This window comes from Pleurodeles waltl, chromosome 8, assembly GCF_031143425.1.
Source record: "Pleurodeles waltl isolate 20211129_DDA chromosome 8, aPleWal1.hap1.20221129, whole genome shotgun sequence".
Classification (NCBI taxonomy): domain Eukaryota; kingdom Metazoa; phylum Chordata; class Amphibia; order Caudata; family Salamandridae; genus Pleurodeles; species Pleurodeles waltl.
In genome coordinates this window covers 1130783002-1130796996 of record NC_090447.1, presented here as the reverse complement: position 1 = coordinate 1130796996, position 13995 = coordinate 1130783002, and the positions used below count along the sequence as shown (strand labels likewise).

The following is a 13995-nucleotide window of genomic DNA, read 5'->3' as shown; positions in this document are numbered from 1 at the left end:
AGGACAATGCCTTCTCCAGGACAAGTGCCAGTGGTGGTTTCTCCAGGCAGTCAGCATTTGCAGACGGTATTCCAGACAGTGCCTCTTACAACAGTTTTATCAAGCACAGATCCCACTTCGGCCACGGCATCGCAGCAGTTTTTTCTTCAAGCCATTCCATCTTCTCAGCATATGACAGTACTTAAAGAAAACATGTCGCTTCAGTCGACAAAGGCAATAACATCTGCTTCATCCATTGTTCTGAGCCCTGCTCAGATGCAGCGGGTTTTCGCCAGTAATGCACAGACCATTTGCAATGGAACAGTTACTGTGCCTTCCTCTTCGATCCTCAGTGCTGCCACACCTGTGGTGACGTTCTCACCAAGCACTTCACAGGTAGTTCCCCACACCTCCGGCACTGTAATAACATCGGTGATAAAATCCACGGAGGCCAAACAGACTGTCACTCATGTGGCTGTGAAGCAGGAGCAGCACGATGGTTCAGGGGTGAAAATTGAATCGCCCAAAGAGACTGGGGAGCTGCCCAGTCAGAGGTTTGATCAACATTGTCTGCTGGTGGTCACCAGTGCAAATAGCGTCTCACCCCAAGTGGAAATCAAGCAAGAAACAAAAACCGTGGGAGCACAATTGTGAATAATAGAACATACAAGTACAGAGAATGTGCTTACTTTTTCATATACAAGACTTTTTCAGTTATAAAAATAACATTTGTATCAGGAGGTTCGGTGAATATGTTTATCAGTGCCTGCTCTTCGAAGCATTGAATGTGGAGGGTTAGACGAGGCCTTCATTCTCTAAGATGTCTTGAATGTCTCTATTCAGATCTCTGCTGAGAGTTCCATTGACTCTGTTCACATGTCCGTTAGGCTGAGGCCTTATGACTTGGAAATGTTGTTGTGGCCAACGCTTTAGTTAGCCAGTGTCCTCTAATAGGTCTTTATCTAGGCTTGGGACTACGAGTTTGTTAAGACTCAGCCACAGGACTCATGTAGGCAATTCACTGTTCTCTATGTGCCTTAATCACTCGTTTTTAAATGACAGGACCTTTACGCTGCCGAGGGGGGTGACAATATGTGTATGCTATGAAATGCTCTCAGCTACTCTATGCAAGTTCACTTCCTGGATGGAATTGGACATTGTTACAAGTCACCCATTGTTGTAAATATTTTAAAACTGTAAATCGTCTCTTCTGTAAGACACAAAGGTTTGCAACATTTTCGTGTGAGATATTTGTACTCTTACGAAAAGTCTGAGTCTCGCTTGTCATCATGTCCCATTTTGCATACAGCGACAGTCTTCAGTAGCCCTGCCCAACCAAAGTGGGCCTGAAAGTTGTAAGACTGTAATGGTGGTAAACAAGGAATGGAGAACATCTCAAGTCAATTCATGATTGGCAACAGTGATAAAAATGTCGAGTGTTTGTTCTAGTCGGCAAGACAGCCTGGTGTCTGACCTGACCAGACGGTCATAAACTCGAAACCAGTCAACATGACCCTTCCGGGGTTGATACACTGAGTACTGTTAAATTAGATATCAGTAACACCAGCTATTTACAAGAATTTATAATTATTTTAGTTTGAGAACATCAGACGCCATAGTTGATCCAGAGAATTATTGCCCGAATACTTACCTACTATTTTCTCGCTGTATTGCAACGACTACTGTGTCTGTACAATGAATAAGCAGTTGATATTTTTACATGTCTATCCTGTTCTGCATATAACCCTGGTTGTAAATAGTGTACATTTACATCTAATTTGAAAAAAGCATTTGAAATATAATTTCTGTTAGATGAAAACAAATAATTTTTATAGAGAAAGAGATCAATATGTGTTTAGCATTTGAATGGCCTTATCTATTCAGAGTGAATTTGTATATTTAAAAAATTATTGTTGAAACACCTCTCAACCTTTTGTATTTTTAATTGATTTATTATGAAAATAAATCATGTGAACTAAAGCATTTTGGTGCCTTAATGCCCTGTATTCAAATTGTTTTGGGATTGTACTATGTGTGTATCAATTCTGGAAAAAGCTAAGAAGCACTATAGATTGTCCTTTAACTCATAATCTACAGTTTGGCTTTTATACATTTTCATCGCTTGAAAACACTTAAGAGAGGCGAAACAGCTGGATCAATGCCACTTCCCCAGCTTGCTGCATAGCTCTGGTTTCACCACAGATATCCCCGCAGTTTTGTAGCTATGGACCTATTGCCACCAAGTTTGAGCAACAATTTCACAAACAAAAGTGATTTAGTGGATATAGTGTAGACATTGTCACAACTATGGCTGCTTAGAACATCACTGTTGACTACCCTGGAGTGACAACCTCTGCAAAACAGATTATGATGTGGGTTTTTGCAGGAAGGTTTTTTAAAAATAGGTTTTCCACCTTACGGAGCTGACTGCAGCTCTCTCAGCAAGGAGTTTATTTTTCAGAAATAAAAGTCCTTGCCTATGGCAGCATACCAGAAAGGTTTATTTCAGTGACACGTGGTGCGTTTGTGTTTTTACCATGAATAATATACAAATAAAGTTGAAGGGAAAAAAAAACAAAAGACAAATACATTATTACCCTAGGTGCAGTTACTAAATTATTCATTTGTCAGCCATTCAGCACCAGCTTGGAGTTTATATTTCAGTTTTATGACTGCTGTTCCTGTTTATTCTGACCTAACTAAAACTTTAAGATGCCACATTTTGTCAGATCTGTTCTCTTTCCCATGCCTTTAGCCTGTATTCCTAAGATTTCACTATACCTTTGCAGTGGGTTGATGGCTTCCTGTTTTTCAAGCTTATGTTTAACGTTTGTACTTCTTAAAGATTCCTCATGGCAACATCTCTGCTTGACGCAAGAACTACTTACCTGTTAACATTTCCTCTTCTAACCACAGATTGCTCACCTCTTGAATCACCATACTGGTTTCAGAAATCTTTCCTGGAACAGCTCCTGTGTGCCAATATGTTCCATTCTCAGACAAACAGCATTGTCCCACCTTCAGAAATTAAACTGTGAAGCCAAATATCGGTGCCACCCCTTATATCCTGACTTGATATCTTTTTGTTTGATGGCATGTGTGGCTGTAGATGCACATGCTCTGCATACTCTTCTTATTTAGTGTTGAGTCTGGAGTTGTGCAAGTTATTTTTCTTCTAAGAAGTCTTTCAAGTCACAAGGTCAAGTGACTTCTCCTCTCAGTGATAATGCGCATGGGCATCAACTCCATTGTTAGATTGTTGTCTCTCTGCCGTCGGGTTTAGACATGTGTGCCTTCGGTCCATGTTTCGACTCTTTTTGTTCAACCTTTGGTTCTTTCTCCTTTGCCGGTATTGTTACCATTCAGGTTTTCTACATCTATGCTTCATCAGAAAATTCAGCCGGTTCAACTTTGTTCAACCGAAGCCCCTTCTAGGCACTGCCCTTTGGGGCCTAACTTCAACAACGTTACCAGATTTCCCAAAAATGCTCCATTGGTAATGGAACGCACGCCCTTTCGGTTTTGTCTGTGTTGCCACACAAAGTACCCGCACACAGACCAACATTCAGTGTGCAACTTGTGCCTGTCTCCAGACTACAAAGAATCAGACTGTGACATGTGCAAGTCCTTGAGGTCGAGGAAAACACTTCAGGCCCGTCGCCTTTAGGTGTCTCACAGAGCCACTGATGACACTGTCATGGTCTGAACGTCTCTTACCGCTGTAGGCTGCATTACTCAAAAGAACGCCTGTTTTCTTACTGGTTCTGGATTGAAAAAGCCAAGGCAGACCGTACCCTCAAGAAAGATTCCCAGAGGAAAAACCCAAGTAATGGGAAAAAAAACCTCTATCACAGGAACTCCTGAAAAAGAGGAAGAAACAATGAAAAAAGGCAAAACAAGATGTCAAAATCCGCAGGGAAAACCTAAGAGGAAGCCAGCAGGAAAAGACAGGAGCGAGGATCACCACCAAGACGGAAGTGTTTGCAACGCAAGGAAAGAGGGAACTGCAGTGCATACCATCAGACAGGAAGGGACAAACAAGAAGAACGCATAACACCATCTTGGATTGGGAAAAGCCACATAGAAATGAATGGGAAGAAAAGCCAAGTAGAAAGGAAAGAAACAATGCATGCTGGGAAGACAACCACAACAGAAGACGACAATATGGCCACCCAAGAAGAATAGAAGACATGAAGAAAGAAGAAAAGAAAAATGACACAAGTGAAGGTAAGTAGAGAGGGAATTCAGGGAGTCTTCCATGGACCGCAGCGCGACCCAGAGCCTGAAATGTGACTCCCGGGCAGCCCCCCGGCACAAAACGCCAGGCAATCACCAAAAAACGGGCTATGGCGGTTCCAGCGTCCCAAAATGCAGACTGCCGGCCTGACCGCGCCCCGTAAAAGGGACGCAGCAGTAATTTGCGGCGTCACATTAGGCCCCCTCCCGAGGCCCCGGCTGTGGCTGGGAACACAAGAAAAAACTGCAAACCAAACGGGGTGCATGGACAGAAGATGCATCCTCCCAAGAACAGTCACTGATGGGATAACCTTTCCAGTGGATCAAGAATTGTAGTCGGTTCCGAAACACGTGGGAATCACTGATCTCCTGAACCTCATATTCAGAATGGTCATCCACAGAAAGAGGAGAAGGACATTGAAATCGTCTATGATAAGGATCAGGAACAAAAGGCTTAAGTTGTGAGACATGAAAAACTGGAAGGACCTTCCAAGTCTGAGGCAAACAAAGTCAAACAGCAACTGGTTTCAATAAGTGGATTATCCGAAAAAGTCCATAATAGCGGTGTTTGAATTTGTTCTGAGAAAAACGAAAAGGCAAAAATTTGGAAGAAAGCCATACTTTGTCTCCAGGCTGGTAAGATGGTGCAGCTCGACATCGGCCGTCAGCTACTTTTTTCATATATTATTTAGAAGCTAAAAGAGTGTACCGGTCAGGTCCTGAATATGACAGAGTCGCCAAGCAAATGAGGTGACCACAGGAACTATAGGTAGCGCACGAGGTACTGTAGGAAAGGTCTTGGGATGGAAACCGTAGGTGCTAAAAAAAAAAAGCTGTTGATACCGTTGCACTATGCACCGTGTTGTTATAGGAAAACAAAGCTAAAGAAAGAAAGTCTGACGAGTTGCTTTGTGTGGCATTACACTAATAACGTAAATACTGTTGTAGTTCCTGATTTAGGCGTTCAGTCTGACCATTAGTCTGTGGATGAAATCCCAATGAAAGAGCGACGACTTTGTATAACGAGGTACAACAAGCCTTCTAAAAACATTACACATATTTAGGTCCCCTATCTGAAATGATTACTTGTGGAACGGTGTGCAAACGGATGATATCTTGCATGAAAATATGGCTCATTTCTTTAGAAGACAATTTCTTAAAGCTGTGAAATGCGCCATCTTGGTAAATGAATCAACGGTTACCATAATGACATGATTCCCTGAAGAAGGTGGCAAAGAACATAAGAAATCTGCAGACAGTGTGTGCCATTGAGCAGATGGAACAGGCAAAGGCATCAATAATCCTGCTTGCTTGGTCCGAGGCATCTTGGTTTGAGCACATATGAGGCATGATGTTACATAGGATTTGGCATCGGTTTTAAGTGTAGGCCACCAAAAAGAATGTAGGAGCAAATCCTGTGTCTTCTTGATTCCACGATGTCCAGCAACTGGGGAATCATGACACATCTATAGAGCCTCAGTCTTAACTTTCTTGGTCGGCAGAAATAGAGAGTTTTGGTGGTAAAAGTATTCCTGGTTCTTTTGTACTTGAGGACTGAAGGTATTGCATTCTTCAAGTGGAAGATATTGGTATTCTGCTTTTACATGATCAAGAAGACTGGGCAACTCCGATGATTCGATTTGGTTCTATTATCTTTGGAGAGGAAGTGCTAGTGCTTTCTGGATAACGACGAGATAAGGCATCAGCCACTAGGTTCTGGGATCCAGGAATATAGGTCACCACAAAGTCATATTGGCTGAAGAAAAAAGCCCATCTTGCCTGCTGGCTATTTGGACATTGTAAATTTTGGAGGCATTGTAAATTTCGATGATCTGATCATTCTTCAAACAGTTCCTTAGTACCTATTAGGAAATGCCTCCATTCCTTAGAGGCAGCCTTGAGAGCAAGTAATTCCGTTCTAACACAGAATAATTGCATTCGGCCTCTCTCAGTATGTGGGATAAATAAAAGACAGGATGTTCCAAGCCATTGTCGTCTTGTTTCTGAAGTAATACCGCTCCAGTAGCTCTCTTGGAGGTGTCTGTAACCGCTATATATTTCTTGGTTGTATCCGGATGCTGTCAGATAGGAGTTGGGTAAAGGCCCTTTTCAGATTTTGAAAGGCCATCTCAGCACTTTCTGTCCAAACAAATCCCTTCTCTAGGTTTTCTCCTTTGATGGTTTGGGTGATAAAACTTTGTTGATGAGCAAAGTCTTGTATGAATTGCCGATAGAAGTTAGAGAGGCCTAGGAAGCATTGGGTTTCCTTAATAGAAGAGGAAGATGGCCAATCCAAAATGGCTTGTACCTTGCCTTGGTGCATGGCTGTTTGATTAATGCAGAAACCAAGATACTATACTTCTGGCTTGTTAAATTCACATTTCTCAGGTTTCCAGTATAGCTGGTTCTGTCGGAGTCTTTTCAAAACCTGAAGGACATGCTCAGTATGTTTTTCAGGAATGCGAGAGTATACTAGAATGTCATCCAGATATATTACCACACTTTGATTCAATGAATCTGAGAACAAGGAGTCCATGAATCGTTGGAAAATGAAGGGAGCATTAGTTACACCAAAAGGCATGACTTGGTATCCATAATGGCCAAATGGAGTACAAAAAGCAGTTTTCCATTTGTCTCCTTCCTTGATACGTAAGAGATGCTAGCCACCCCTCCGATCCAATTTTGTAAATCTCTTAGCACCTTGGACTGCATATCTCTGATAAGGAGGTAAGGGATATCGATTCTTGATGGTTATTTTGTTCACCCACGTAAGTCAACACAGGGACGCAGATCTTTTGATTTCTTTGGAACGAAAAAAAGAGCAGCCCCAGCAGGAGATGAAGAGGGGGTGATTAAACCATTCTGTTGATTTATCATCTAGGTATTCTCTCAGTACCTTCTTTTCTTACTCAGTCAATTAATATATCCATCCCAACGGAACCACTTCTCTCAGAATCGGGCTTTATAGGCTTCTGGAATACGTCACAGTATTCTTGATAACAACTTGGTACTCCCTGTATCATGATAATTTTGCAGCTCATGTCTTTGGGAGATAAGATGGGATTAAACCTTTAGGGGACCAATAAGAGTTCGTAGAGTAACAGTTCTGTTGACAAAACTGGGATGATAAAGATAATGATCTTGTTTCCCAATTGATGTATGGGTTGTGCCGAGTGAGCCAGGGAATACCCAATATCATGGTATGATTAGCAGAAGATATCAGATCAAAGGTAATGTGTTCCTGATGCTTACCAAATTGCAGACATAGGGTAGGTGTGGTATCAACCACTGGTCCAGAAGTTAGTGGGGAGCCATCAATGTGTGGACATGTTCTGGTGTCTCTTTAGGAACACAAGGTATTCCTCTTTCTTTGGCCCAAGTCTCATCCAAATATATACCGCTTGCTCCACAATCTAATAATGCAAATACCTGTTCTTCTTGATTAGGGCTACACTGTAGGATAACGGACAGTTTAAATAGAGCTGTGGTATTCTCTTTGGAGGAACATATCGAAGGTAATTCAACTCCTCCTATCCCCTTCCTCCTCACAGGGTACGGGAGTTGGTATTTCCCGTAGGTCTGGAAGGATGGATAGGACACATCCGTATCGAGTGACCAGCTTTGCCACAATAAAGGCAAAGGCCCTTTTGTTGCCTGTCTTCTCTTTCTGTTTCAGATAAAGAACCATGGACTAGATTGATCTGCATGGGTTCTTCTGTAGATTTTTTCATATCTGGACGGACTTCGTCAGAATGGCGGACTGTGGAACGGGGTTTTCCAGACTGATACTGCATTCCAGGCTTTCGCCTTTCCAGCTTACGTTCCTGCCACTGATACTCTATGTTTAATGCTTGATCCATCAGTTCTTCCAGGGATTCTAGTTGAGTGGAATGCACCAATTCATATTTTATTTCTTCTTGCAATCCTCGACTGAAAAGATATACAAAAGTGCGTTCCACCCAAGTGGTCTCAGCTGCTGACTGTTTAAGTCGGGTTATGTATTGTAATACATCCTGATTACCTTGCTGTATATTGCATAATGATTCTTCAGCAGCAGCCTCCAGCCCAGGTCATTCAAACATCTGTTTCAAGAGCTTAATAAAGGCAGGATAATTAGACACTATAGGATCTTCAGTGGATACCAAGGAGGTCACCCAAGCTAGAGCGGGCCAGACAAAGCACTGATCAAATAACCCACCTTGGCCTTGTCAGATGAAAATTGAAAGGCAAAGCAGACTGTCTGAGTCAAGAAATTCTTCCACTTTTATGTAGATCTCCAGAATATCGTGGTGTTGAGGTAGACACAGGCGGTATATCCATAGGCCGAGACATCAAGGCCTACTGTAGTGCAATGTTTTCAGCACAAAGTTGTTGTAATTCTTGGGCTTGTTTTTGCACTGTATGAAGCATGGATTGAGCAATCTCCATGACATCTTCATGTGGTCCCTCCATGGTTCCGACGCAACGTTGGTTCCTTTGGCATTGCAATCTGTAACGGTCTGTGTAGGAGGCTGGCCTGGCTTATAGTGGGTACCTTGTGGTACTTACACCTTGTGCCAGGTCCAATTATCCCTTATTAGTAGAATAGAGGTGTTTCTAGCAGCTTAGGCTGTTAGAGGTAGCTATGGCAAAGCAGCTTAGGCTGAACTAGGAGACATGCAAAGCTCCTAATATACCACTTATATCATATAGCACAATATCACAAGAAAACAATACTCGGAGTTACTAAAAATAAAGGTACTTTATTTTAGTGACAATATACCAAAAGTATCTCAGAGGATACCCTCACTTAGGAGGTAAGTAATATACACAAATTATATGTACACAAACCCAAAACAGGTAAGTAACAGTAGGAAAAGTAGTGCAAACAATGTAGAATCACAATAGGATGCAATAGGTAGACATAGACCTAGGGGCAACACAAACCATATACTCCAAAAGTGGAATGCGAATCACGAATGGACCTGAGGCCTATGGGAGATTGTAGAGGGTCGCTGGGACTGTGAGAAAACAGTAAGGGTGTCCAAAATACCCCACCCCAAGACCCTGAAAAGTAGGAGTAAAGTTACCCTACTACCCAAGAAAGACAGTATAGTCGTGATAGGGGATTCTGCAAGAACCACAACTGCTACCAAAGTACTGAAGACGGATTCCTGGACCTGAGGACCTGTAAAGGAAGGGGACCAAGTCCAAGAGTCACGCAAGTGTCAGGAGGGAGGGGGCTATGGGGGGTGGGGGGATAAGGGAGGGCTCGGGGGGGGAGCCCACTAAAAAAGGGCTGCCTCTGGGTGGAAGAAGCTGAAGATTCTGCAACAACGGAAGGTGCCAGGAACTTCTCCTTTGGTCAGAAGATGTCCCACGGCGTGCTGGAGGATGCAGAAGTGCTTCCACGCAGAAATACCGCAAACAAGCCTTGCTAGCTGCAAGATTTGCAGTTGAGGATTTTGGATGCTGCTGGGGACCAGGAATGACCAGGATGTCGCCCCTTGGAGGAGGAGACAGAGGGGGCGCTCAGCAACTCAGAGAGCGCCCACAGAAGCAGGCAGCACCCGCAGAAGTACCGGAACAGACACTTAGAAGATCTGAGGACAGCGGTCGACTCAGAGTCACATGGAGTCCAACTCAGCGAGTTGGGCAATGCAGGACGGAGTGCTGGGGACCCAGGCTAGGCTGTGCACAAAGGAAGACCTGGAAAAGTGCACAGAAGCCGGAGCAGCTGCAAATCACGTAGTACACAGGTTTGCTGTCTGGCGTGGGGAGGTAAGGACTTACCTCCACCAAATTTGGACAGAAGGGCCACTGGACTGTGGGAGACACTTGGACCCAGCTCCTGTGTTTCAGGGACCATGCTCATCAGGATGAGAGGGGACCCAGAGGACCGGTGATGCAGAAGTTTGGCACCTGCGTTGGCAGGGGGAAGATTCCGTCAACCCACGGGAGATTTCTTCTTGGCTTCCAGTGCAGGGTGAAGGCAGACAGCCCTCAGAGCATGCACCACCAGGAAACAGTTGAGAAAGCAGGCAGGATGAGGCGCTACAATGTTGCTGGTAGTCGTCTTGCTACTTTGTTGTGGTTTTGCAGGCGTCCTGGAGCAGTCAGCGGTCGATCCTTGGCAGAAGTCGAAGATGGAAGTGCAGAGGAACTCTGGTGAGCTCTTGCATTCGTTATCTGAGGACTAGCCCAGAGGAGAGACCCTAAATAGCCCAAAAGGAGGTTTGGCTACTGAGAAAGGAGGCTTGGCTACTAAGAGAGGTAAGCAGCTATCAGGAGGGGTCTCTGACATCACCTTCTGGCACTGGCCACTCAGAGCTGTCCATTGTGCCCCAACACCTCTGAATCCAAGATGGCAGACGTCTGGGACACACTGGAGGAGCTGGTCAGGGGAGTGGTCACTCCCCTTTCCTTTGTCCAGGTTCGCACCAGAGCAGGGCTGGGGGATCCCTGAACCGATGTAGACTGGCTTATGCAGAGATGGGCACAATCTGTGCCCATCAAAGCATTTCCAGAGGCTGGGGAGGCTACTCCTCCCCAGCCCTTCACACCTATTTCCAAAGGGAGAGGGTGTAACACCCTCTCTCAGAGGAAATCCTTTGTTCTGCCTTCCTGGGACCAGGCTGCCCAGGCCCCAGGGGGGCAGAAACCTGTCTGAGGGGTTGGCAGCAGCTGCAGCAGAGACCCCGGAAAGGCAGTTTGGCAGTACCCAGGTTCTGTGCTAGAGACCCGGGGATGCATGGAATTGTCCCCCCAATACCAGAATGGTATTGGGGTGACAATTCCATGATCCTAGACATGTTACATGGCCATGTTCGGAGTTAACATTGTGATGCTACATATAGGTAGTGATCTATATCTAGTGCACGCGTGTAATGGTGTCCCCGCACTCACAAAGTCTGGGGAATTTGCCCTGAACAATGTGGGAGCCCCTTGGCTAGTGCCAGGGTGCCCACACACTAAGTAACTTGGCACCTAGCCTTCACCAAGTGAGGGTTAGACATATAGGTGACTTATAAGTTACTTATGTGCAGTGAAAATGGCTGTGAAATAACGTGGACGTTATTTCACTCAGGCTGCAGTGGCAGTCCTGTGTAAGAATTGTCTGAGCTCCCTATGGGTGGCAAAAGAAATGCTGCAGCCCATAGGGATCTCCTGGAACCCCAATACCCTGGGTAACATATACAATTATAAGGGTGTTCCAGTGTGCCAATGAGAATTGGTAAAATTAGTCACTAGCCTGTAGTGACAATTTTAAAGCAAAGAGAGAGCATAAACACTGAGGTTCTGGTTAGCAGAGCCTCAGTGATACAGTTAGGCACCACACACGGAACACACAGGGCATACATTATGAGCACTGGGGTCCTGCCTGGCAGGATCCCAGTGACACATAGGCAAAAACAAACAAACATACAGTGAAAATGGGGGTAAGATGGTACTTTCCTACAGTCTGTACATCTCTTACCGCTGTAGTCTTCAGTACTGAGAAGGACGCCGGGTTTCTTACTGGTTCTGGAAGATAAGGGCGACTCCTTCCAGTAGCCACGGTGTCGCTGACTAGAAAACGCCAAGGCAGATCTTACCCTCTAGAAGGAGTCCGAGAGGAAAACCCAAGTAATGGGGAAAAAACCTCTAACACAGGAACTCCTGAAAAAGAGGACGAAACAATGAAAAAAGGCAAAACAAGATGTCAAAATCCGCAGGGAAAAAAGAAGAAGAAGCAAGCTGGAAAAGACAAAATGGAGTCAGGAGCGAGGATCACCACCAAGACGGAAGTGTTTGCAACGCAAGGAAAGAGGAACTGCAGTGCTTATATACCATCAGACAGGAAGTGACAAACAGGAAGAACGCACAACACCATCTTGGATTGGGAAAAGCCACATAGAAATGAATGTGAAGAAAAGCCAAGTAGAAAAGGAAAGAAACAACGCATGCTGAGTAGACAACCACAACAGAAGAAGACAATATGACCACCCAAGAAGAATAGAACACAGGAAGAAAGAAGAAAAGAGAAGAAAAGGAAAATGACCCAACTGAAAGTAAGTGGAGAGGGAATTCAGGGAGGCTGCAAGGGACCGCGGCGCGACCCAGAGCCCGAAATGTGACTCCACTGCCGCACAAAACGCCAGGCAATCACCAAAAATGGGCTTTGACGGTTCTGGCATCCCGAAATGCGGACAGCCGGCCTGACCGCGGCCCGTAAAAGGGACACTGCAGTGGTTTGCAGCATCACAGACAAACCCGGCATCTTCGGGGAGGAGCATGCCCAGGAGAAACCATCCATTGAAGAAGTGGAGGCCTTCTCTATTGACGAAAGCTCCAGCTCCGACCTCGAGGTTGATCTAGAGATGCAGAAAATTCCATTGCCTCATGCTGTGAGTACTGCACCGCCTGCCTCTGCCCTCCAAACTAAGCAAACCAAAAAACCTTTGGCTTCCATGGTTGCAGAACCTGAGGTCCCCGGTCCACCTCTGCTGTCTGGCTGTCACGCTCTCACCTGGTTCCAACTGTGGGGTGATGGTGGACCTCCAATACCAGCTGGGGCAGCCTAGTGTAACAAGTAACAACTGTCTAGTTCCTCTGACTGCCCTTAGAGGGGAAAGGGTGATGGGATAAAACAAGAAAGGATGAACCCACGTCACTGCGGGAACTGATTGGCTCCCTCATGCACTGCCTAGAAGGTCTTGGACTCTGGACCACGACATCCTCTATGCAGACGCAATACTCTACAAAAGACAATGGGCCTGATTACATCTTTGGAGGACGGTGTTAATACGTCCCAAATGTGACGGATATACCACCTACTGTATTACGAGTTCCATAGGATATAATGGACTCGTAATACAGTAGGTGGTATATCCATCACATTTGGGACGGATTAACACCGTCCTCCAAAGTTGTAATCAGGCCCAATGTTTCCTATAGATTCCCTTCTTAGAATCTCAAAGAATAGTTTGCGCTTCTGGTACATTTGAAGGCATCATCATAAACATTGAATGAAAGAGAGCAGAAATCAATTCAAGAATAGATGGATATCTTCCAGAACTCAGGAACATACAAGATTATATTATGACCTTCTGTAGACTGGTTACAGAAACCCAATGGCCAAAAGAGAAGTGAACTTCTCTCTTTTATAGAGGTCTGAGAGATGACTCGAAAGACTGTTACTGTTATGCACACATTGTAAATCCTAACGGACCGTTCTGAGTTTGATTTCGTTGTTCTGTTAGATCATAGGTTGACGGACCATTAGAGAGAACACTCTTGAGGGGAACTTAGACTTTTAGTGATACATCTAGTGCACAGAATCAGAATAACAGAACCTATGCAAATAGGAGGTCTATGAGGCCCCTTAACTACAGAAGAAAGAGATCGAAGAAGAAAGCTGAATTTGTGTTTGTATTGTGGTAATGCAGGGCACTTCGCCCATGAGTGTATTGTCAAACCTCAAGGGATTCGAAAGAATGTTGCTGTGATGTCAAGTTTGATTTACGAAAATTAGCCCGGCTAACGTAGGTGTCAACCATTAAAGTCAGATCCTGGTGCAGACCGCTCTCTTTTTGGCAAATGCTTTGAAAAAAGTTCCCCAACATTTCACTATTTTTGTCACCTTAATACTTTAAATTCAACAGCAGAAGGTATTACCTGTACTCGTAAATTCTGGGGATGCCAGAAACTTTTTTGATCAAGCGTTAGCCATGTCTTTACATACACCTTGTGTTTAAAAAAAGAAAAAGAACCATAGCCAATTAGGACTGTGGATGGTTCCTAGCTCTCTTCCGGAATAAT

General features: G+C 44.5%; 1 protein-coding gene across 10 annotated transcripts in view; it reads left to right on the top strand.

Annotated features, from left to right (window-relative positions):
- Positions 1-1035, top strand: part of ELF1 (E74 like ETS transcription factor 1) — a 560099-nt gene extending 559064 nt beyond the window's left edge. For all 10 annotated transcript variants that reach the window (XM_069205330.1, XM_069205324.1, XM_069205329.1 and 7 more), the window contains one exon: positions 3-1035. In XM_069205330.1, coding sequence (XP_069061431.1) covers positions 3-633 — 631 coding nt within the window. In that variant the 3' untranslated portion in view covers positions 634-1035. The remainder of the gene's footprint in view (positions 1-2) is intronic.
- The last annotated feature ends 12960 nt before the right edge of the window (positions 1036-13995 follow it).